The sequence below is a fragment of the Camelus bactrianus genome, chromosome 7 (assembly GCF_048773025.1).
Source record: "Camelus bactrianus isolate YW-2024 breed Bactrian camel chromosome 7, ASM4877302v1, whole genome shotgun sequence".
NCBI classification, from domain to species: Eukaryota; Metazoa; Chordata; class Mammalia; order Artiodactyla; family Camelidae; genus Camelus; species Camelus bactrianus.
In genome coordinates, this window is record NC_133545.1 from 62,621,964 (window position 1) to 62,649,658 (window position 27,695).

Sequence of the window (27,695 nt, forward strand, 5' to 3'; positions counted from 1 at the left end):
AACATTTCTTCGTATTTCTTTCAGTTAGTGAAAACAGGTACTAGTGTAGGTCTTTCATAAAAGTGAAGTGGCATAAAGTAAATTTTCAGAAAGCAGAGAATACCTGTATTGTAGTCTTATTCAAAATTGATTTACAATCTGAAAGCCAGTTTAGCAGTTTGCAATTAGGTATGTTTGCCCTTTTTTTTATCACATGAGTTTTTGTGAGCTGGTTACAGGGGTACTCTGGTAATGATGGAGATGCACTGTAATTTTTAAATTTTCCTGTCTTCTTTTTTTTGGATTTTGGAATAATTATGACCATACTTTTTTCACTTGTCACTAGGATATAGTTTTTTACTGTTTTTTCCTAAAACCTTATACTTTTCAAGTATAGAGCTTGCAAATATTGTTGTATATTAGATTGTTCCACTAGGGAGGACATCCTATCTATCCCCTTTAGCAAATCTGCAGATCACAACTTGGAGTGAGTTCTCAGTGCAAAGGATTCCTTAGAGAGCTGATTCTAGGTGGGTCGGGGGGTGGATCCTGGGAGGCACACGTCAAAGACAGGCCTTTCGCTGGCACCAGTATGCTGCCTTATTCCTGATATTTTGCCTTTGTTATTTCTTGTTCCTTCCTCTGTAGTTCTCTGACTGTGTTGAGAAAGTCTGATTACATACTGGCGTGTTAATAGGGATCTAGATGGCTGAGTATTAGAAATTCTTTATTTTGGTCACATATCCTGATCAGTATTTGGTCTTTCTGAGGTAATGATTTTTCACTGGAGATCCCTGTAGGGCCTATTCAGTTTTCACAAATATTTCACTATAAGGAAAGATTGTCCTTATTATTGACTTTGTTATATGTAGTAAAGTTTGTTTTGAAAGTTTTTTCAGTTGATTTTTAGGAAAAATTATACATTCTCCAACTTCTGTACAAATAAATTGGTTTCTGTAATTGAAGACACTGATTAAAGTAATTCATGTCTTATTACATATTTTCTGGAGTCTCCAGAGATAGACAGAACATTTTCCTTTTTCAAAGCATTCATTAGTTTACTAAACAAATAATTGTTCAGTGCTTATGATGTGGCAGGTGCTGTTGTTGGCCCTGGCAATTGACTATTGATCAAAGCTGCCTTTTCAGAGCTTGTATTCTACTAGTGGAGGGCGACAGTAAGCAGGTAGACACATGGAGTATATACTGTACTGTCAGGTGGTGGCCGGTGCTGTGCAGGAGGACAGCAGGAGAGGGAGGTGCAGAGTAACCAAGTGGCTCACACACAGGGCTGTCAGGCAAGGGCTTTCTGAGGATGTGGGGTCCCGTCAGAAATCTAAAAGAAATGAAGCAACGAGCCATGAGACTATCTGGGGACAAGTGTTCTACGCAGAGGATACACCAAGTATAGAACTTGTGGTATGACGTTAATTCCAGCCATATTAATTTTTTACATGTATTTGACAGAAATCCATTTAGTTATATTAAAATTTTTCCATTATTGCATTAAGACTTAGTCATGCACAAAAATTATATTTTGTTTTTAGATAATTTTCATTCTAATTTAATTTTATTTTCCCTAACAGGGGCCAGAGTTACTCAGCAAATATATTGGAGCAAGTGAACAAGCTGTTCGGGATATTTTTATTAGGTTGGTTCCCTATGAATGTTTTTTAAGTAACTGGACTGTGTGTTTATTGATCAGTCAATGCTTTTTGTTCTTCACTTACTTTTTTGAAAAATTGATGTTTGAAACCTATGATTTATGTGGATTATTAATAAGCTAGGGAAAAAAGATTTACTTTTTCACCAAATACCACTTAAATATAAAACATTTTTGATACTAAGTTTTGGAAGTTATTTGGCTCTACATTTACATTAGAAATATTCCTGGGGAGGGTAATAGCTCAGGGGTAGAGTGTGTGCTTAGCATGCACAAGGTCCTGGGTTCAATCCCCAGTACCTTCATTAACAAAAAAAATATGTAAATAAACCTAATCACCTCCCCCCCCAAAAAAAAATTAAAAAAAAAGGAATATTCCTGAAATGCTGCAAGTGTAATCATAAGTGGTTATTCAGAGGAATCTCAAACCATATGAAGCATAGTTACCCAGTTTATCTCTTTTATAAATTAAGATTCCATGTGGCCAACTTGGTTAAAATAGAGTATAATTATTACTGCATTTATACAAAAATACATATGAATACAGAAGCTTAAGAATGAAAATAATATTTAAGTGTGATGGGATTATAGGGAGCTCCTAAATGAAAAAGCTACTTTGTTCTATTCTAAAATTTTATTAAAAAACACGGAGTTAGAATATATATAATGTACATATATATTTTAAAGAATAATAAATTGAACTTGTATTTCCACCACCCAATTTAAGAACTAGAACATTACCAAGAAAGCATTACTACAGAGAATGTCAACCATGTATTGACAAAAGGTTCAATTTACCAGGAAGATATTACAGTTCTAAAATTATATGTATCTAATACTGTAGCTTCAAAATATTTAAGGCAGATATTTATGGAACTGGAGAAATTGAGAAATCCACCTTCATAGATTTTTTAACACAGTTTTCAATAATTAGAAAAATAAATAAATAAAAATTCAGTTTAAAAAAAAAGTAAAAACTTAGACTATTTAAACAACATAATCAGCAAGGTTGATGTAAGCATGATTGGAACATGTACCCAACAACTAGAGAATACACATTCTTTTCAAGCACACCTGGAACATTTTTGAAAATTGGCTATATGTCATGCCATACATAGCAGTTGCAGTTTCGAAGAAACAATATCATATACCCTCCATTCTCTGAAAACACAGTTAAGTTAAGTTTCTCAAAGAAAGGCTAACCCCCCCCATACATTTAAATATTTAAAAAACTCTTCTAAATTAATCATAGGTGAAGGAAGGGATCATAATGGAAAATAATTGGCACTGAATAATAATAAAAATCTGTTTATTAAAATTGTGGATGCTGTAAAACTTATTTCAAGGGAGAAAAGAATTATACTTATTCCAAGAAAAATTTTTTTTTCTAAGAATTTTTTAATTCTTAGAAAACAGATCAAAAGTTAATCACTAGGTATCCATCTCATGAAATTAAGAAAATACAGATATAAATGAAAAAAAAATTAAAAGGGAAATAATAAAGATAATGAAAATTAGTGAAATAGAAAACAATTCAGTAGAGAAGTTCACAAACCCAAATTTTTTTGTAAACTTGATCAGCAGGACTGATCAGGAAGAAGAAAGGAAGGTTGAATAAACAATAATAAGGATAAAAGGGATGACTATAGATATACCAGAAATGTGAAAGATAATAAGGATCTATTATTAAATATTACACTTAATGCCAATGCATTTCAAACTTGGGTGACATAGATAAAATATATTTGATCAAAATCGAGCAAAAGAAGAAACAAAATCTGAAAAGTCCCATAACCATAGGAAGAAAATGAGTCTTTCGTTAAAAATCCTTGCACAAGTCAAACATCAGACCCAGCCGGTTTCCTAAGAGAGTTTTGCCAGACGTTCAAGGAACAGGTAATTCCAGTCTGTTGTTGGCCTCAGATTTATCTTATTTGCCATACAGTTAGTAAGATATGTTGGGGGTTTTTTTTTCAATCAATGTGACATTTTGTTTTGTATTAGGGGTCATTCTCCAGACATTTAGTCCATCCTGTTACCAGAGATAGAACTTATGTTCTCTTCTTTTTAATTAAAACAAAATTAATTAATAAAAAGTTGGAGTTCAAGTTAGAAAAAAATGTATGTAAGAAAAAAATGTAGGTAACTGAAATATAGAGAGCCCTTATAAAACAATATGAAAATGTTGAGCTTGCCAATTTTAAATGAACAAAAGCCATGAGGAGACATTGCACAAAAGAAGTACAGGTGACCAGTAAGCATATGATTAAAAGTTTAGTTGCAATAAGAATCAAAGAAGCATTTCACTTACTGAATAAGGCTGTTTTTCATTTTAGTCGCTGTCCAGAAGGCATGAGTGTTCCCTGATCTCTCCAAGACTCAGTTTACTGAAAACAAGGACAATTACATATGCTTTGCCTTCCTTAAGGGTTTTTTGTGAAGAATTAAATACATAAATATATATGTGTATACAGATATATATAGGTATGTGAAATTACTTTGCAAACTCTGAACCCCTATTCAAATATGAAATATTGTTTGCTTTGCCAGAGCGCAGGCTGCAAAGCCCTGCATTCTCTTCTTTGATGAATTTGAATCCATTGCCCCTCGACGAGGCCACGATAATACAGGAGTTACAGATCGCGTAGTTAACCAGTTGCTGACTCAGTTGGATGGAGTAGAAGGCTTACAGGGTAATGACTGTAGATACAGAAATATCTTCTTATAACAAAATTTCACCAGGATTTATTAGAAAATTTTTATTTTTGTCCCCCCAGGTGTTTACGTATTGGCTGCCACTAGTCGCCCTGACTTGATTGACCCTGCCCTGCTCAGGCCTGGCCGACTAGATAAATGTGTATATTGTCCTCCTCCTGATCAGGTGACAGTTTCATATTCAGAGTCCAGAAACCCAACAAATGCTAAACTCTCCTTGTGAACGTTACTTCTGTTAGGTAATAGCAATTGTGCTTAGAAGACCAGCTTTAGGCAAAGACCTTAGTCACTTTTTCTCACAACATAAAAAGATTCTGAATTAGATACGAAACCTCTTTGGCCCAGTCATTCCATGCAAGTCTAAGAACTGGCATCTTTCAGTGGTGGCTAATTGGAAAAAAAGAGAAGGAAACCCAAAGTATTGCATGTCCACATTCCCTGTGTTCAAAGATCACACACCTCATCATCCTGACAAAAGACCGATACAGAACCAAGCATATGACTAGGAAGCATTGTCTATGCAGGTTATGTAGAGATGCGACTTTTAACTGTTTCTAGTCCTATGTTGTTCCAGCTCTTGTTCCCAAATTCAGAAAGGAATGAATGACAGAAGAAATAGACAAATGAATAGTCAAAGGTATAAAATGTGTATCATAAGTAGCTATTATTTAATTTTCCTTTTGAAACACTTTCTTGGCTGATGTGCCCAAATCTAGCGAGTTAGCACTGTCTGAATAAGAAATGATGTACACTGAATACTTTCCTTTCCACGTTCCTTCTGTTAGGGAGAAAGTTCCAAGGAGGATAGATGTAGACTAGTTGGTACATTCCTCAACTTTCCTGTAAAGCTTATTAGATATATATGTTAATATTTTTTAAAAATCGTTAAGATATACTTTAAAATAATATTTAATTTTGTGTTTTATTTGTTAAATCAATTAGCTTTTCTCCCTTCAGGTGTCACGTCTTGAAATTTTAAACGTGCTCAGTGACTCTCTACCTCTGGCAGATGATGTGGACCTTCAGCACGTGGCATCAGCAACTGACTCCTTCACGGGAGCTGATCTGAAAGCTTTACTTTACAATGCCCAGTTAGAGGCGTTACATGGAAGGCTGCTGTCCTGTGGACTCCAAGTAAGTTATGTGAGGAAAGCGTTACTATGGTGTCTTATGAGTGATAGGAGCAGTTCAATGTCAAAATTTCACCCTTAAAAAAAATTTTTTTTAGACAATGTTCATAAAACTGTATAGAAATTCACCTTAAGTTGAATGTACTACAGTTGGAATATTGGTTTTGCAGAGAATTTGTAATTAATTACATGAAGAGTTTGGTGTCGTGTTTCTTTAACATCACCATACTATTGGCAAAATACGCTGGCTTGTGGAAGGGTATTATTTAAATTGGGGTATCATGAATTATATTGAGGTTTTAAATTTGTTTGTACTTTAATTTTTTTTCAATCAGCAAAGTTATTTTGAAGCTAAAAGTGTTCCAGATCTGGCCAATAGGAGCCAATTTTAAGATGGCTTCTGTGCCCTTTTGGTATGGCCTTGTCATTCTTTGATCAGTTACTTACTTCCCTATTCAGCTAGATGTTCTCAGTTTATCTTGTACTGTGTCTGTACTCAAGCCCTAGAATCAGCCTTTCCTCTAAGGATAATATTTTAATTTTTGCAGCAAATAATTTGAACTCTGCTACATTGTGGACTTTATCATTATTTTCTAGGAAGTCTTTTTCCTGTATACTCTTCTCCCCTACAATTTTTTGGAGACTGTTGCAGGGGCTAAATTCAGATACTGCCGAATTTTTGCTATTTGTTTTGGCAAGCCATTGGAGTTTTTTCTCCCCTGTTCATTAGCAGAAAATGTGTTTATTTGTAAAGCACATTATAATGTTAAATCAACCATGTTATGGAGTACTATATTATTTCAGAGTAGAAAAGTAAGAATTAGAAGACAGAGACATGAAAATAAAATCCAGAGGTCTGAGTCCTCAGTTTGTTACTTTGGGGAAGATGGTTGGCAAATTATCTACACATTCATCTTGCCTTTCCTTATTTTAATAATTAAAATTTTATGATGTGCTTCAGAACCATTATTGAATCGATACGAGCTTTTGTGAAAAATGCCTCAAGCTTCCTTGTACTGGTCTATTGGGATGCTGTCTGCGTGGTCTATTGCTGAGTTATGGCTTCTGTAGAGCTTTACAACTGGTTGTCCTTTTGTGTGTTTTAGGATGGAGGTTCCAGCTCTGATAGTGACCTAAGTCTATCTTCAATGGTTTTTATTAACCATAGCAGTGGCTCTGACGATTCAGCTGGAGATGGAGAAAGTGGCCTAGAGCAGTCCCTTGTTTCTCTAGAGGTGTCTGAGATGCTGCCAGATGAATCAAAATTCAACGTGTACCGGCTCTACTTTGGAAGCTCTTATGAATCAGAACTTGGAAATGGAACCTCGTCTGATTTGGTACCTTGTGTAACACGTCATTGTACACTTCTGAAATAGAAAGCCGTATGTGGGTATAATTTCTATCCTAACCAGCCCCACGTAATCTTTCTGCTTGGTTGGTTCTTTAGTAAAATAATCTTTTCTTACACTAATTAGTCATTTTCATTCCCTGTTAAGAAATGTGAGAGCTGGCAGCACGGGGGCGCCAAAAATCCAGTGCTTGTGATTCCCCTTTGCTTTCTTTCAGGTTTATCTCCTTTCATTCGTGGTTTTAAAGCATCTTTAGTAGCAGATCCATTTTATGTCAGACTCAAATTCTGTTATTGTAAAACAGTTGAGTATAATGATAAATTTGGTACAAATTTTGACAAAAAAATGTTACCTATTTGTAATACTGCTAGTGGAAAGTGTAAGCACAGTGAAAATGTTAGTAGTGATGTTTCAACAAGGAAAATGTTCAGATTAAATGTGGGCGATATCATTATTTTTCTAAGTTAAAATAGCATTCAACACATCCCAAAAAATTTAACAGTGGTTCACTGTTGCTTTATTGGTAAACATAACATTTTTACATATATTTAGTTATATTTTGGTAAATTTCCTTTATTTAGAAAATATAAAAATATATATATATAGGTTTAAAAAAATAAAACTAACCCATTTTTATTCTCAAGAATAGTAAGCTATTTAATTCCAGTCTTTGTTTTCTATTTCATACTTTATATATAGAAGTGTCCCAAACTTTAGTATAACTGTTTCCTGAAAACTGAGAATAAGACTCATTTGGGACCTCTCACTAGGGCATTATTGTGGTGGGTTTAATAGCAAAACTTTAACAAACCTTGCATTATGGCAGTTTTCACTCTGTGGTTGTTCAACAATATAGATATAGATGAACCTTTATGGAATGTGAACATATTTTAAACTTGCTTAATTTCAGTTAATTAAAATGTAAGCTTACCCATGTCAAGATACTGTAACTTTTGTTTCTAATTTTATCTTTGATACATAATTTTTTTCTCTCCTGCTCTTTTCCCCTCCCTTCCTCCTCTCATTATTATACTTAACCCTGCAGAGCTCGCAATGCCTGTCAGCACCAAGTTCCATGACTCAGGATTTTCCTGGAGATCATGGGAAAGATCAGTTGTCCTCACGACCACCAGTGTTCAGAGCAGCTTCACAAGAGGGTTATCAAGAACTCACCCAGGAACAAAGAGATCAACTGAGGGCAGAGATCAGTATTATCAAAGGCAGATACCGGAGCCAAAGTGGAGTATGGCTTTTCCCTCCTCGTTACACTTGTAAAATTTTTTAAAACCTGCTTTCCTTTTTTTTTTTTTAAGTTGTTTTTCTCTTCGATATGTATTATTTTATTTCTAAATGAGCTATATTTATAAACAAGGGACTGAAAATATTGATCATTTAAATGGTTATGTGCTAACAATTTTTATTAATCTTATGAGAAATCAATGTATAAATGAGCAGTCTCCTAAAAAAAAAAAAAAACAGACAAGAAATGTCACTTGGATTCCGTTTTTCGTTGTATCTCGAAGTTAACTTTTTCTCCTTTTATTTAAGGAGGATGATGCCCCTACCCAACCAGCACCACTGAGAACCAGTCTAGCTATTCATCAGGCACATTTAATGACAGCACTCAGTCACACAAGGCCATCCATCAGTGAAGATGACTGGAAGAATTTTGCTGAGCTGTAAGTAACATTCTGATTCAGAAGTATACATATTATAGGTGACAGTTATTCAGACTTTAAAATTTCCTATTTAAAATCACAAATATTTCGAGTATTTAAAAGCATTTGTTTAAATACATGGCTACTAAACACCCCAAAACCTCAGGAATGTAAAGTCAAAGATGAATGTTCATTACAGATAAATTGAAATATAATCAAATGAATTGATTAAGAAATTGGTTTAATTTTGAAAGCATTAAAAGAAAATCAAAAACACAAAATGATTCCAGTATATAGTTTGCAAACATTATGAAAAATACACTTCTTCTGGTTTCAAAAAATTTACATTTTATTCTCAAGAACAGGTACATACACTAACATTTATTCACTTGTGGACCATGTTTAATACACATTTGGATATATACACATCTTATAGTTGTCTCTGTAGCAATTTAGGATCTGAGACCCGTAGAATGGGGATTCAAGGTCAGTGTTCAACTTAAGTCAACTCAAGAAATGTATTCCTGCTCTTCACAATTTACAAATCTTTCTTGTATAGTTTGGCTGTACTCTGGGATGTGCATGCATATGTATATTGGGAGGGTGGAAAACTTCTCCATTCCCTTCTAGCTTCTTTGGTTCAGTCTAATAGTTAAATTGACATAGGATGAATTAACAGGAGAAAAATTTAATTTCGTACATTCAAGATCCTTGCAAAAATGAGACTACAGGCAGTCAGAAGGTTGAGGCTTATATGCTATCCTGAGGTATGGAGAGAGGGGTGGGACTTCAAAGAAGGGGAGGGCAATTCACAGGAAGATGTGGAGGGCAGAGCTGTGAAAAACATATGCTTGCCCAGCCATGAAGGTGAGTATTATGAGATAAAAAGTTATCTATGGTAATAGCACTCTTACTGGTACAAGGCCCTTATTTAAGACACAGAGACAGAAAGAGAGAGAAACTAGCCGCCGCCTCCTCAATTGAAAACACAGACACACTAGCCTCAAACTCCTCCATTACATAGACAGACAATTAGATAGACACAAACTAGCTTCCTCTTCCTCCTTGATTAGATAGATTGATACATAGACACACGAGCCTCCTCCTACATATAGATACATAACCAGATAGACAAACAGACATACGTGCGTCCAGCTTCTCCTCCATTAGATAGACAGATAAACACCCAAGCCTCCTCCACCTTCTCAAATAGAAAGACTACAAGACAGATAAACAAACTAGCCTCCTCCTCCACTATTAGATACAGATAGACACATAGACATATAGGCAAACACACTAGCCCCTCTTCCTAAACATACACACACTAGCTTTCTCCTCCATTACATAGATAAAGAGACACAGACACAAAACCATCCTGGTCCTCCATTACATGGACACACAGATAGACACACTAGCCTCTTTCATTAGACAGACACACTATCCTCCTCCTCCATTTGATAGAGATAAGACATATAAAAAAACATTATATACACACTAGCTGCCTCCTCTTCCACCATTAGATACAAAACTACATACATACATAGACAGACAAACACTAGCATCTGCGATTAGATATATAGACACACTAGCCACTTCTCCTCCATAAAACAGACAGACACATACATAGACAGACACACTTGCCTCCTCTTCCTCTACATACGGAGACAGATGGACACACTAGCCCCTCCTCCTCCATTAGAAAGACAGATAGACACATACACCGAGCAACAGCCACACTACCGTCTCCCTTCTCCTCTATTAGACAGACAGACAGGCAGACTAGCCACCTCTTTGTCCTGTTCAGATACAGACAAAAACACACACATAGATACAAGGAAACACTAGCCTCCTTCTCATTTTTACATAACGAGAGAGAGAGAGAGAGAGACAGAGACACACACAGATAGACACACTCGCCTCCTCATCCTGTTGAGAGAGAGAGAGACACACAGGTAGATACACGGAACACTAGCAACCGCCTCCTCCTCCTTCTCCATTACATAGATACACACATAGACAGACATGATAGATAGATGGATAGACAGGCACAATATCATCCTGTTCCTTCCTATTTACATAGACACACAAATAGTTATACACACACATACATACCAGACACTCTAACCGCCTCCTCTTCCTGCTTAGAGTGTGCGAGAGATACATACAGATAGACACACTAGCCGCCGCGTGTGTTTAGATACGTAGAGAGAGTGAGAGAGACACACACAGATCGATAGACACAGGAGCCTCCTCCTCTTCTTTAGACAGATGGACAGGCACGCTAGCCGCCTCCTCCATTTGATAGATAGGAAGACAGACACACAAACACTAGCGTCCTCCTCCTCCTCTATCACATAGATACACACAGATAGAGAGGTAGACAGACACACTACCCCTCCACCTTCATTAGATAGACAAAATGATCAACACACGGACACTTAGACACACTAGCCTCGTCCATTAAATACGTAGATATACAGAGAGATGGATAGACACCCTAGCCTCCTCCTCCTCCATTAGATAGATACAGACAGACAGACACACTAGCCTGCTTGATTAGCTAGACAGGCACACCAGCCGCCTCCTCTTCTTCCTCCATTAGATAGAAAGACAGACAGACACTGTGCTCCCCCAGTAGACGGATATATAGACACACTAGCCTCCTCCTTCTCCTCCATTAGAAACACAGACACACACACAGACCGAGAAACAGCCACACTAGCGTCCTCCTTATCCCCTATTAGACGGACAGACAGACAGACTAGCCGCCTCTTCGTCCTGTTGAGATACAGAAAGAAACACACACAGAGATACAAAGACACACTAGCCTCCTCCACCTCCTGTTTCGATAGAGACAGCAAGAGATACACACAGACAGATAGACACACTAGCCTCCTCCTCATTTTTAGATAACTAGAGAGAGAGAGAGAGAGAGAGAGAGAGAGAGAGAGAGAGAGAGAGAGACACACACACACACAGGTAGACACACGGAACACTAGCCACCTCCTCCTCCTCCTTCCCCATTAGACAGATGGATAGACAGACAGACAGAGAGATACATAGCCAGACACTCTAGCCACCTCCTCTTCCTGCTGAAATCGAAAGAGAGTGTGCAAGAGATACACCCAGATAGACACACTAGCCTCCTCCATGAGACAGATACATAGATACACAGACACAGTAGCCTTCTCGTCGTCCTCCATTAGGGAGATAAATAGAAAGACACATAGACAGACAGACACTAGCCTCCTCCTTCTGCTCCATTAGATAGATACAGACAGACAGACACACTAGCCTGCTTGATTAGCTAGACAGGCACACCAGCCGCCTCCTCTTCTTCCTCCATTACATAGAAAGACAGACAGACACTGTGCTCCCCCAGTAGACGGATATATAGACACACTAGCCTCCTCCTTCTCCTCCATTAGATACAGAGATAGACAGACACACTTGCCTCCTCTTCCTCTACATAGGGAGATAGATGGACACACTAGCCCCCTCCTCCTCCTCCATTAGAAACACAGACACACACACAGACCGAGAAACAGCCACACTAGCGTCCTCCTTATCCTCTATTAGACGGACAGACGGACTAGCCGCCTCTTCGTCCTATTGAGATACAGAAAGAAACACACACAGAGATACAAAGACACACTAGCCTCCTCCACCTCCTGTTTCGATAGAGACAGCGAGAGATACACACAAACAGACAGGCACGCTAGCCGCCTCCTCCATTACATAGAAACACAGACCGATACGTAGACATGCAATCCGCCTCCTCCATTTGATAGATAGGAGGACAGACAGACAGACAGACACTAGCGGCCTCCTCCTCCTCTATCAGATAGATACACAGGCAGAGATAGGTAGGTAGACAGACATATAGACAGACACACTTCCCTCCTCCTGCTTCTCCATTAGATAGGTGGACAGGCACACTAGTCTCCTCCACTAGGGATACACAGAGACAGATAGATAGATACACGGACACAGTAGCCTTCTCCTCCATTTGATAGAGGAGGAGGAGGACGCTAGTGTGTGTTTGTCTGTCTCTCCTCCTATCTATCAGATACATACACACACAGAGATAGACAGATAGACAGACCTATAGACGGACACACTAACCCCTCCTCCGTTTGATTCATTGATAGACACGCAAGGCTCCTCCTTCATTAGATAGACAAAATGATCAACACACGGACAATTAGACACACTAGCCTCCTCCACCTCCTGTTTCGATAGAGACAGCGAGAGATACACACAGATAGACAGACACACTAGCCTCCTCCTCATTTTTAGATAACTAGAGATAGAGAGAGAGAGAGACACACACAGATAGACACAGTAGCCTCCTCATAAGTTGAGAGAGAGAGAGAGAGAGACACACACACAGACAACACAGGTAGACACACGGAACACTAGCCACCTCCTCCTCCTCCTTCCCCATTAGATAGATGGATAGATAGACAGACAGACAGACAGAGAGATACATAGCCAGACACTCTAGCCGCCTCCTCTTCCTGCTGAATTAGAGTGTGTGCGCGAGATACACGCAGATAGACACACTAGCCGCCGCCTCTGTTTACATACGTAGAGAGAGGGAGTTAGAGATACACACACAGATCGATAGACACAGGAGCCTCCTCCTCGTCTTGTTTAGACAGATGGACAGGCACACTAGCCTCTTCCATGAGACTGATACATAGATACACAGACACAGTAGCCTTCTCGTCGTTCTCCATTAGGGACATAAATAGAAAGACAGATGGACAGACAGACACCCTAGCCTCCTCCTTCTGCTCCATTACAGAGACAGACAGATACTCAGACACACTAGCCTCCTCCTCCTCCTCCTGCATTAAATACATAGATAGTAGATAAATAGTTAGAAACACAGACAGACAGACAGACACACTGGATTCCTGCTCCTCTGCAGAGAGATAGTTAGACACACTAGTCTATTCCTCCTGCATTAGACAGACAGACACAGTACCCTCCTCCTGCTTCTCCTTTAGATAGGTGGACAGGCACACTAGCCTCCTCCACTAGGGACATACAGAGACAGATAGATAGATACACGGACACAGTAGCCTTCTCCTCCATTTGATAGAGGAGGAGGACGCTAGTGTGTGTTTGTCTGTCTGTCCTCCTATCTATCAGATACATACACACACAGAGATAGTAAGATAGACAGACCTATAGACAGACACACTAACCCCTCCTCCGTTTGATTCATTGATGGACACGCAAGGCTCCTCCTTCATTAGATAGACAAAATGATCAACACACGGACAATTAGACACACTAGCCTCCTCCACCTCCTGTTTCGATAGAGACAGCGAGAGATACACACAGATAGACAGACACACTAGCCTCCTCCTCCTCCATTAGATAGATACAGACAGACAGACACACTAGCCTGCTTCATTAGCTAGACAGGCACACCAGCCGCCTCCTCTTCTTCCTCCATTAGATAGAAAGACAGACAGACACTGTGCTCCCCCAGTAGACGGATATATAGACACACTACCCCCTCCTCCTCCTCCATTAGATACAGAGATAGGCAGACACACTTGCCTCCTCTTCCTCTACATAGGGAGATAGATGGACACACTAGACCCCTCCTCCTCCTCCATTAGAAACACAGACACACACACAGACCGAGAAACAGCCACACTAGCGTCCTCCTTATCCCCTATTAGACGGACAGACAGACAGACAGACTAGCCGCCTCTTCGTCCTGTTGAGATACAGAAAGAAACACACACAGAGATACAAAGACACACTAGCCTCCTCCACCTCCTGTTTCGATAGAGACAGCGAGAGATACACACAGACAGACAGACACTAGTGGCCTCCTCCTCCTCTATCAGATACATACACAGGCAGAAATAGGTAGGTAGACAGACATATAGACAGACACACTACCCTCCTCCTGCTTCTCCATTACATAGGTGGACAGGCACACTAGCCTCCTCCACTAGGGACATACAGAGACAGGTAGATAGATACACGGACACAGTAGCCTTCTCCTCCATTTGATAGAGGAGGAGGACGCTAGTGTGTGTTTGTCTGTCTCTCCTCCTATCTATCAGATACATACACACACAGAGATAGACAGATAGACAGACCTATAGACAGACACACTAACCCCTCCTCCGTTTGATTCATTGATAGACACGCAAGGCTCCTCCTTCATTAGATAGACAAAATGATCAACACACGGACAATTACACACACTAGCCTCCTCCTCCTCCATTAGATAGATACAGACAGACAGACACACTAGCCTGCTTGATTAGCTAGACAGGCACACCAGCCGCCTCCTCTTCTTCCTCCATTAGAAAGACAGACAGACACTGCTCCGCCAGTAGACGGATATATAGACACACTAGCCTCCTCCTTCTCCTCCATTAGATACAGAGATAGACAGACACACTTGCCTCCTCTTCCTCTACATAGGGAGATAGATGGACACACTAGCCCCCTCCTCCTCCTCCATTAGAAACACAGACACACACACAGACCGAGAAACAGCCACACTAGCGTCCTCCTTATCCCCTATTAGACGGACAGACGGACAGACAGACAGACTAGCCGCCTCTTCGTCCTGTTGAGATACAGAAAGAAACACACACAGAGATACAAAGACACACTAGCCTCCTCCACCTCCTGTTTCGATAGAGACAGCGAGAGATACACACAGACAGACAGACACTACTGGCCTCCTCCTCCTCTATCAGATAGATACACAGGCAGAAATAGGTAGGTAGACAGACATATAGACAGACACACTTCCCTCCTCCTGCTTCTCCATTAGATAGGTGGACAGGCACACTAGTCTCCTCCACTAGGGATATACAGAGACAGATACATAGATACACGGACACAGTAGCCTTCTCGTCCTCCTCCATTACGGAGATAAATAGAAAGACAGATGGACAGACAGACACCCTAGCCTCCTCCTTCTGCTCCATTACAGAGACAGACAGATACTCAGACACACTAGCCTCCTCCTCCTCCTCCTGCATTAAATACATAGATAGTAGATACATAGTTAGAAACACAGACAGACAGACAGACACACTGGATTCCTGCTCCTCTGCAGAGAGATAGTTAGACACACTAGTCTATTCCTCCTGCATTAGACAGACAGACACAGTACCCTCCTCCTGCTTCTCCTTTAGATAGGTGGACAGGCACACTAGCCTCCTCCACTAGGGACATACACAGACAGATACATAGATACACGGACACAGTAGCCTTCTCCTCCATTTGATAGAGGAGGAGGACGCTAGTGTGTGTTTGTCTGTCTGTCCTCCTATCTATCAGATACATACACACACAGAGATAGACAGATAGACAGACCTATAGACAGACACACTAACCCCTCCTCCGTTTGATTCATTGATAGACACGCAAGGCTCCTCCTTCATTAGATAGACAAAATGATCAACACACGGACAATTAGACACACTAGCCTCCTCCATTAAATACGTAGATATACAGAGAGATGGATAGACACCCTAGCCTCCTCCTCCTCCATTAGATAGATACAGACAGACAGACACACTAGCCTGCTTGATTAGCTAGACAGGCACACCAGCCGCCTCCTCTTCTTCCTCCATTAGAAACACAGACAGACACTGTGCTCCCCCAGTAGACGGATATATAGACACACTAGCCTCCTCCTTCTCCTCCATTAGATACAGAGATAGACAGACACACTTGCCTCCTCTTCCTCTACATAGGGAGATAGATGGACACACTAGCCCCCTCCTCCTCCTCCATTAGAAACACAGACACACACACAGACCGAGAAACAGCCACACTAGCGTCCTCCTTATCCCCTATTAGACGGACAGACGGACAGACAGACAGACTAGCCGCCTCTTCGTCCTGTTGAGATACAGAAAGAAACACACACAGAGATACAAAGACACAGTAGCCTCCTCCACCTCCTGTTTCGATAGAGACAGCGAGAGATACACACAGACAGACAGACACTACTGGCCTCCTCCTCCTCTATCAGATAGATACACAGGCAGAAATAGGTAGGTAGACAGACATATAGACAGACACACTTCCCTCCTCCTGCTTCTCCATTAGATAGGTGGACAGGCACACTAGTCTCCTCCACTAGGGATATACAGAGACAGATACATAGATACACGGACACAGTAGCCTTCTCCTCCATTTGATAGAGGAGGAGGACGCTAGTGTGTGTTTGTCTGTCTCTCCTCCTATCTATCAGATACATACACACACAGAGATAGACAGATAGACAGACCTATAGACAGACACACTAACCCCTCCTCCGTTTGATTCATTGATAGACACGCAAGGCTCCTCCTTCATTAGATAGACAAAATGATCAACACACGGACAATTAGACACACTAGCCTCCTCCACCTCCTGTTTCGATAGAGACAGCGAGAGATACACACAGACAGACAGACACTAGTGGCCTCCTCCTCCTCTATCAGATACATACACAGGCAGAAATAGGTAGGTAGACAGACATATAGACAGACACACTACCCTCCTCCTGCTTCTCCATTACATAGGTGGACAGGCACACTAGCCTCCTCCACTAGGGACATACAGAGACAGGTAGATAGATACACGGACACAGTAGCCTTCTCCTCCATTTGATAGAGGAGGAGGACGCTAGTGTGTGTTTGTCTGTCTCTCCTCCTATCTATCAGATACATACACACACAGAGATAGACAGATAGACAGACCTATAGACAGACACACTAACCCCTCCTCCGTTTGATTCATTGATAGACACGCAAGGCTCCTCCTTCATTAGATAGACAAAATGATCAACACACGGACAATTACACACACTAGCCTCCTCCTCCTCCATTAGATAGATACAGACAGACACACTAGCCTGCTTGATTAGCTAGACAGGCACACCAGCCGCCTCCTCTTCTTCCTCCATTAGAAAGACAGACAGACACTGCTCCGCCAGTAGACGGATATATAGACACACTAGCCTCCTCCTTCTCCTCCATTAGATACAGAGATAGACAGACACACTTGCCTCCTCTTCCTCTACATAGGGAGATAGATGGACACACTAGCCCCCTCCTCCTCCTCCATTAGAAACACAGACACACACACAGACCGAGAAACAGCCACACTAGCGTCCTCCTTATCCCCTATTAGACGGACAGACGGACAGACAGACAGACTAGCCGCCTCTTCGTCCTGTTGAGATACAGAAAGAAACACACACAGAGATACAAAGACACACTAGCCTCCTCCACCTCCTGTTTCGATAGAGACAGCGAGAGATACACACAGACAGATAGACACACTAGCCTCCTCCTCATTTTTAGATAACTAGAGAGAGAGAGAGAGACAGAGAGAGACACACACACATAGGTAGACACACGGTACACTAGCCACCTCCTCCTCCTCCTTCCCCATTAGATAGATGGATAGACAGACAGACAGACAGAGAGATACATAGCCAGACACTCTAGCCGCCTCCTCTTCCTGCTGAAATAGAAAGAGAGTGTACGAGAGATACACGCAGATAGACACACTAGCCGCCACCTCTGTTTACATACGTAGAGAGAGGGAGTGAGAGATACACACACAGATCGATAGACACAGGAGCCTCCTCCTCCTCATGTTTAGACAGATGGACAGGTACGCTAGCCTCCTCCATGAGACAGATACATAGATACACAGACACAGTAGCCTTCTCGTCGTCCTCCATTAGGGTGATAAATAGAAAGACACATAGACAGACAGACACCCTAGCCTCCTCCTTCTGCTCCATTACAGAGACAGACAGATACTCAGACACACTAGCCTCCTCCTCCTCCTCCTGCATTAAATACATAGATAGTAGATACATAGTTAGAAACACAGACAGACAGACAGACACACTGGATTCCTCCTCCTCTGCAGAGAGATAGTTAGACACACTAGTCTATTCCTCCTGCATTAGACAGACAGACACAGTACCCTCCTCCTGCTTCTCCTTTAGATAGGTGGACAGGCACACTAGCCTCCTCCACTAGGGACATACAGAGACAGATAGATAGATACACGGACACAGTAGCCTTCTCCTCCATTTGATAGAGGAGGAGGACGCTAGTGTGTGTTTGTCTGTCTGTCCTCCTATCTATCAGATACATACACACACAGAGATAGTAAGATAGACAGACCTATAGACAGACACACTAACCCCTCCTCCGTTTGATTCATTGATAGACACGCAAGGCTCCTCCTTCATTAGATAGACAAAATGATCAACACACGGACAATTAGACACACTAGCCTCCTCCATTAAATACGTAGATATACAGAGAGATGGATAGACACCCTAGCCTCCTCCTCCTCCATTAGATAGATACAGACAGACAGACACACTAGCCTGCTTGATTAGCTAGACAGGCACACCAGCCGCCTCCTCTTCTTCCTCCATTAGAAAGACAGACAGACACTGTGCTCCCCCAGTAGACGGATATATAGACACACTAGCCTCCTCCTTCTCCTCCATTAGATACAGAGATAGACAGACACACTTGCCTCCTCTTCCTCTACATAGGGAGATAGATGGACACACTAGCCCCCTCCTCCTCCTCCATTAGAAACACAGACACACACACAGACCGAGAAACAGCCACACTAGCGTCCTCCTTATCCCCTATTAGACGGACAGACGGACAGACAGACAGACTAGCCGCCTCTTCGTCCTGTTGAGATACAGAAAGAAACACACACAGAGATACAAAGACACACTAGCCTCCTCCACCTCCTGTTTCGATAGAGACAGCGAGAGATACACACAGACAGACAGACACTACTGGCCTCCTCCTCCTCTATCAGATAGATACACAGGCAGAAATAGGTAGGTAGACAGACATATAGACAGACACACTTCCCTCCTCCTGCTTCTCCATTAGATAGGTGGACAGGCACACTAGTCTCCTCCACTAGGGATATACAGAGACAGATACATAGATACACGGACACAGTAGCCTTCTCCTCCATTTGATAGAGGAGGAGGACGGTAGTGTGTGTTTGTCTGTCTCTCCTCCTATCTATCAGATACATACACACACAGAGATAGACAGATAGACAGACCTATAGACAGACACACTAACCCCTCCTCCGTTTGATTCATTGATAGACACGCAAGGCTCCTCCTTCATTAGATAGACAAAATGATCAACACACGGACAATTAGACACACTAGCCTCCTCCACCTCCTGTTTCGATAGAGACAGCGAGAGATACACACAGATAGACAGACACACTAGCCTCCTCCACATTTTTAGATAACTAGAGATAGAGAGAGAGAGAGAGACACACAGATAGACACAGTAGCCTCCTCATCCTGTTGAGAGAGAGAGAGAGAGAGACACACACACAGACAACACAGGTAGACACACGGAACACTAGCCACCTCCTCCTCCTCCTTCCCCATTAGATAGATGGATAGACAGACAGACAGACAGAGAGATACATAGCCAGACACTCTAGCCGCCTCCTCTTCCTGCTGAAATAGAAAGAGAGTGTGCGAGAGATACACGCAGATAGACACACTAGCCGCCGCCTCTGTTTACATACGTAGAGAGAGGGAGTGAGAGATACACACACAGATCAATAGACACAGGAGCCTCCTCCTCCTCATGTTTAGACAGATGGACAGGCACGCTAGCCTCCTCCATGAGACAGATACATAGATACACAGACACAGTAGCCTTCTCGTCCTCCTCCATTACGGAGATAAATAGAAAGACACATAGACAGACAGACACCCTAGCCTCCTCCTTCTGCTCCATTACAGAGACAGACAGATACTCAGACACACTAGCCTCCTCCTCCTCCTCCTGCATTAAATACATAGATAGTAGATACATAGTTAGAAACACAGACAGACAGACAGACACACTGGATTCCTGCTCCTCTGCAGAGAGATAGTTAGACACACTAGTCTATTCCTCCTGCATTAGACAGACAGACACAGTACCCTCCTCCTGCTTCTCCTTTAGATAGGTGGACAGGCACACTAGCCTCCTCCACTAGGGACATACAGAGACAGATACATAGATACACGGACACAGTAGCCTTCTCCTCCATTTGATAGAGGAGGAGGACGCTAGTGTGTGTTTGTCTGTCTGTCCTCCTATCTATCAGATACATACACACACAGAGATAGACAGATAGACAGACCTATAGACAGACACACTAACCCCTCCTCCGTTTGATTCATTGATAGACACGCAAGGCTCCTCCTTCATTAGATAGACAAAATGATCAACACACGGACAATTAGACACACTAGCCTCCTCCATTAAATACGTAGATATACAGAGAGATGGATAGACACCCTAGCCTCCTCCTCCTCCATTAGATAGATACAGACAGACAGACACACTAGCCTGCTTGATTAGCTAGACAGGCACACCAGCCGCCTCCTCTTCTTCCTCCATTAGAAAGACAGACAGACACTGTGCTCCCCCAGTAGACGGATATATAGACACACTAGCCTCCTCCTTCTCCTCCATTAGATACAGAGATAGACAGACACACTTGCCTCCTCTTCCTCTACATAGGGAGATAGATGGACACACTAGCCCCCTCCTCCTCCTCCATTAGAAACACAGACACACACACAGACCGAGAAACAGCCACACTAGCGTCCTCCTTATCCCCTATTAGACGGACAGACAGACAGACAGACTAGCCGCCTCTTCATCCTGTTGAGATACAGAAAGAAACACACACAGAGATACAAAGACACAGTAGCCTCCTCCACCTCCTGTTTCGATAGAGACAGCGAGAGATACACACAGACAGACAGACACTAGTGGCCTCCTCCTCCTCTATCAGATAGATACACAGGCAGAAATAGGTAGGTAGACAGACATATAGACAGACACACTACCCTCCTCCTGCTTCTCCATTACATAGGTGGACAGGCACACTAGCCTCCTCCACTAGGGATATACAGAGACAGATAGATAGATACACGGACACAGTAGCCTTCTCCTCCATTTGATAGAGGAGGAGGACGCTAGTGTGTGTTTGTCTGTCTCTCCTCCTATCTATCAGATACATACACACACAGAGATAGACAGATAGACAGACCTATAGACAGACACACTAACCCCTCCTCCGTTTGATTCATTGATAGACACGCAAGGCTCCTCCTTCATTAGATAGACAAAATGATCAACACACGGACAATTAGACACCCTAGCCTCCTCCTCCTCCATTAGATACATACAGACAGACAGACACACTAGCCTGCTTGATTAGCTAGACAGGCACACCAGCCGCCTCCTTTCTTCCTCCATTAGAAAGACAGACAGACACTGTGCTCCGCCAGTAGACGGATATATAGACACACTAGCCTCCTCCTTCTCCTCCATTAGATACAGAGATAGACAGACACACTTGCCTCCTCTTCCTCTACATAGGGAGATAGATGGACACACTAGCCCCCTCCTCCTCCTCCATTAGAAACAAAGACACACACACAGACCGAGAAACAGCCACACTAGCGTCCTCCTTATCCCCTATTAGACGGACAGACAGACAGACAGACAGACTAGCCGCCTCTTCGTCCTGTTGAGATACAGAAAGAAACACACACAGAGATACAAAGACACACTAGCCTCCTCCACCTCCTGTTTCGATAGAGACAGCGAGAGATACACACAGACAGACAGACACTAGTGGCCTCCTCCTCCTCTATCAGATAGATACACAGGCAGAAATAGGTAAGTAGACAGACATATAGACAGACACACTACCCTCCTCCTGCTTCTCCATTACATAGGTGGACAGGCACACTAGCCTCCTCCACTAGGGATATACAGAGACAGATAGATAGATACACGGACACAGTAGCCTTCTCCTCCATTTGATAGAGGAGGAGGACGCTAGTGTGTGTTTGTCTGTCTCTCCTCCTATCTATCAGATACATACACACACAGAGATAGACAGATAGACAGACCTATAGACAGACACACTAACCCCTCCTCCGTTTGATTCATTGATAGACACGCAAGGCTCCTCCTTCATTAGATAGACAAAATGATCAACACACGGACAATTAGACACCCTAGCCTCCTCCTCCTCCATTAGATAGATACAGACAGACAGACACACTAGCCTGCTTGATTAGCTAGACAGGCACACCAGCCGCCTCCTTTCTTCCTCCATTAGAAAGACAGACAGACACTGTGCTCCGCCAGTAGACGGATATATAGACACACTAGCCTCCTCCTTCTCCTCCATTAGATACAGAGATAGACAGACACACTTGCCTCCTCTTCCTCTACATAGGGAGATAGATGGACACACTAGCCCCCTCCTCCTCCTCCATTAGAAACAAAGACACACACACAGACCGAGAAACAGCCACACTAGCGTCCTCCTTATCCCCTATTAGACGGACAGACAGACAGACAGACAGACTAGCCGCCTCTTCGTCCTGTTGAGATACAGAAAGAAACACACACAGAGATACAAAGACACACTAGCCTCCTCCACCTCCTGTTTCGATAGAGACAGCGAGAGATACACACAGACAGATAGACACACTAGCCTCCTCCTCATTTTTAGATAACTAGAGAGAGAGAGAGAGAGAGAGAGAGAGAGAGAGAGAGAGAGAGAGAGAGAGAGAGAGAGAGAGACACACACACACACATAGGTAGACACACGGAACACTAGCCACCTCCTCCTCCTCCTTCCCCATTAGATAGATGGATAGACAGACAGACAGAGAGATATATAGCCAGACACTCTAGCCGCCTCCTCTTCCTGCTGAAATAGAAAGAGAGTGTGCGAGAGATACACGCAGATAGACACACTAGCCGCCGCCTCTGTTTACATACGTAGAGAGAGGGAGTGAGAGATACACACACAGATCGATAGACACAGGAGCCTCCTCCTCCTCATGTTTAGACAGATGGACAGGCACACTAGCCTCCTCCATGAGACAGATACATAGATAACACAGACACAGTAGCCTTCTCGTCCTCCTCCATTACGGAGATAAATAGAAAGACAGATGGACAGACAGACACCCTAGCCTCCTCCTTCTGCTCCATTACAGAGACAGACAGATACTCAGACACACTAGCCTCCTCCTCCTCCTCCTGCTTTAAATACATAGATAGTAGATACATAGTTAGAAACACAGACAGACAGACAGACACACTGGATTCCTGCTCCTCTGCAGAGAGATAGTTAGACACACTAGTCTATTCCTCCTGCATTAGACAGACAGACACAGTACCCTCCTCCTGCTTCTCCTTTTGATAGGTGGACAGGCACACTAGCCTCCTCCACTAGGGACATACAGAGACAGATACATAGATACACGGACACAGTAGCCTTCTCCTCCATTTGATAGAGGAGGAGGACGCTAGTGTGTGTTTGTCTGTCTGTCCTCCTATCTATCAGATACATACACACACAGAGATAGACAGATAGACAGACCTATAGACAGACACACTAACCCCTCCTCCGTTTGATTCATTGATAGACACGCAAGGCTCCTCCTTCATTAGATAGACAAAATGATCAACACACGGACAATTAGACACACTAGCCTCCTCCACCTCCTGTTTCGATAGAGACAGCGAGAGATACACACAGATAGACAGACACACTAGCCTCCTCCTCCTCCATTAGATAGATACAGACAGACAGACACACTAGCCTGCTTGATTAGCTAGACAGGCACACCAGCCGCCTCCTCTTCTTCCTCCATTAGATAGAAAGACAGACAGACACTGTGCTCCCCCACTAGACGGATATATAGACACACTAGCCCCCTCCTTCTCCTCCATTAGATACAGAGATAGGCAGACACACTTGCCTCCTCTTCCTCCACATAGGGAGATAGATGGACACACTAGACCCCTCCTCCTCCTCCATTAGAAACACAGACACACACACAGACCGAGAAACAGCCACACTAGCGTCCTCCTTATCCCCTATTAGACGGACACACGGACAGACAGACAGACTAGCCGCCTCTTCGTCCTGTTGAGATACAGAAAGAAACACACACAAAGACACACTAGCCTCCTCCACCTCCTGTTTCGATAGAGACAGCGAGAGATACACACAGACAGACAGACACTACTGGCCTCCTCCTCCTCTATCAGATAGATACACAGGCAGAGATAGGTAGGTAGACAGACATATAGACAGACACACTTCCCTCCTCCTGCTTCTCCATTAGATAGGTGGACAGGCACACTAGTCTCCTCCACTAGGGATATACAGAGACAGATACATAGATACACGGACACAGTAGCCTTCTCCTCCATTTGATAGAGGAGGAGGACGCTAGTGTGTGTTTGTCTGTCTCTCCTCCTATCTATCAGATACATACACACACAGAGATAGACAGATAGACAGACCTATAGACAGACACACTAACCCCTCCTCCGTTTGATTCATTGATAGACACGCAAGGCTCCTCCTTCATTAGATAGACAAAATGATCAACACACGGACAATTAGACACACTAGCCTCCTCCACCTCCTGTTTCGATAGAGACAGCGAGAGATACACACAGATAGACAGACACACTAGCCTCCTCCACATTTTTAGATAACTAGAGATAGAGAGAGAGAGAGACACACACAGATAGACACAGTAGCCTCCTCATCCTGTTGAGAGAGAGAGAGAGAGAGAGACACACACACAGACAACACAGGTAGACACACGGAACACTAGCCACCTCCTCCTCCTCCTTCCCCATTAGATAGATGGATAGACAGACAGACAGACAGAGAGATACATAGCCAGACACTCTAGCCGCCTCCTCTTCCTGCTGAAATAGAAAGAGAGTGTGCGAGAGATACACGCAGATAGACACACTAGCCGCCGCCTCTGTTTACATACGTAGAGAGAGGGAGTGAGAGATACACACACAGATCAATAGACACAGGAGCCTCCTCCTCCTCATGTTTAGACAGATGGACAGGCACGCTAGCCTCCTCCATGAGACAGATACATAGATACACAGACACAGTAGCCTTCTCGTCCTCCTCCATTACGGAGATAAATAGAAAGACACATAGACAGACAGACACCCTAGCCTCCTCCTCCTGCTCCATTACAGAGACAGACAGATACTCAGACACACTAGCCTCCTCGTCCTCCTCCTGCATTAAATACATAGATAGTAGATACATAGTTAGAAACACAGACAGACAGACAGACACACTGAATTCCTGCTCCTCTGCAGAGAGATAGTTAGACACACTAGTCTATTCCTCCTGCATTAGACAGACAGACACAGTACCCTCCTCCTGCTTCTCCTTTAGATAGGTGGACAGGCACACTAGCCTCCTCCACTAGGGACATACAGAGACAGATACATAGATACACGGACACAGTAGCCTTCTCCTCCATTTGATAGAGGAGGAGGACGCTAGTGTGTGTTTGTCTGTCTGTCCTCCTATCTATCAGATACATACACACACAGAGATAGACAGATAGACAGACCTATAGACAGACACACTAACCCCTCCTCCGTTTGATTCATTGATAGACACGCAAGGCTCCTCCTTCATTAGATAGACAAAATGATCAACACACGGACAATTAGACACACTAGCCTCCTCCATTAAATACGTAGATATACAGAGAGATGGATAGACACCCTAGCCTCCTCCTCCTCCATTAGATAGATACAGACAGACAGACACACTAGCCTGCTTGATTAGCTAGACAGGCACACCAGCCGCCTCCTTTCTTCCTCCATTAGAAAGACAGACAGACACTGTGCTCCGCCAGTAGACGGATATATAGACACACTAGCCTCCTCCTTCTCCTCCATTAGATACAGAGATAGACAGACACACTTGCCTCCTCTTCCTCTACATAGGGAGATAGATGGACACACTAGCCCCCTCCTCCTCCTCCATTAGAAACAAAGACACACACACAGACCGAGAAACAGCCACACTAGCGTCCTCCTTATCCCCTATTAGACGGACAGACAGACAGACAGACAGACTAGCCGCCTCTTCGTCCTGTTGAGATACAGAAAGAAACACACACAGAGATACAAAGACACACTAGCCTCCTCCACCTCCTGTTTCGATAGAGACAGCGAGAGATACACACAGACAGATAGACACACTAGCCTCCTCCTCATTTTTAGATAACTAGAGAGAGAGAGAGAGAGAGAGAGAGAGAGAGAGAGAGAGAGAGAGAGAGAGAGAGAGAGAGACACACACACACATAGGTAGACACACGGAACACTAGCCACCTCCTCCTCCTCCTTCCCCATTAGATAGATGGATAGACAGACAGACAGAGAGATATATAGCCAGACACTCTAGCCGCCTCCTCTTCCTGCTGAAATAGAAAGAGAGTGTGCGAGAGATACACGCAGATAGACACACTAGCCGCCGCCTCTGTTTACATACGTAGAGAGAGGGAGTGAGAGATACACACACAGATCGATAGACACAGGAGCCTCCTCCTCCTCATGTTTAGACAGATGGACAGGCACACTAGCCTCCTCCATGAGACAGATACATAGATAACACAGACACAGTAGCCTTCTCGTCCTCCTCCATTACGGAGATAAATAGAAAGACAGATGGACAGACAGACACCCTAGCCTCCTCCTTCTGCTCCATTACAGAGACAGACAGATACTCAGACACACTAGCCTCCTCCTCCTCCTCCTGCTTTAAATACATAGATAGTAGATACATAGTTAGAAACACAGACAGACAGACAGACACACTGGATTCCTGCTCCTCTGCAGAGAGATAGTTAGACACACTAGTCTATTCCTCCTGCATTAGACAGACAGACACAGTACCCTCCTCCTGCTTCTCCTTTTGATAGGTGGACAGGCACACTAGCCTCCTCCACTAGGGACATACAGAGACAGATACATAGATACACGGACACAGTAGCCTTCTCCTCCATTTGATAGAGGAGGAGGACGCTAGTGTGTGTTTGTCTGTCTGTCCTCCTATCTATCAGATACATACACACACAGAGATAGTAAGATAGACAGACCTATAGACAGACACACTAACCCCTCCTCCGTTTGATTCATTGATAGACACGCAAGGCTCCTCCTTCATTAGATAGACAAAATGATCAACACACGGACAATTAGACACACTAGCCTCCTCCACCTCCTGTTTCGATAGAGACAGCGAGAGATACACA

At 43.0% G+C, this 27,695-nt stretch overlaps 1 protein-coding gene across 5 annotated transcripts in view; it reads left to right on the forward strand.

Annotated features, from left to right (window-relative positions):
• Nucleotides 1-27,695, forward strand: part of PEX1 (peroxisomal biogenesis factor 1) — a 78,172-nt gene that overhangs the window by 34,578 nt on the left and 15,899 nt on the right. For 3 of the 5 annotated variants that reach the window (XM_074367490.1, XM_074367489.1, XM_074367488.1), the window contains 7 exons: nucleotides 1,566-1,630; nucleotides 4,193-4,335; nucleotides 4,420-4,523; nucleotides 5,315-5,491; nucleotides 6,594-6,824; nucleotides 7,882-8,079; nucleotides 8,385-8,515. In XM_074367490.1, coding sequence (XP_074223591.1) covers nucleotides 1,566-1,630; nucleotides 4,193-4,335; nucleotides 4,420-4,523; nucleotides 5,315-5,491; nucleotides 6,594-6,824; nucleotides 7,882-8,079; nucleotides 8,385-8,515 — 1,049 coding nt within the window. Of the gene's footprint in view, nucleotides 1-1,565; nucleotides 1,631-4,192; nucleotides 4,336-4,419; nucleotides 4,597-5,314; nucleotides 5,492-6,593; nucleotides 6,825-7,881; nucleotides 8,080-8,384; nucleotides 8,519-27,695 lie in introns of those variants that run through there. The other 2 variants (XM_074367491.1, XM_074367492.1) reach the window with 2 other exon arrangements.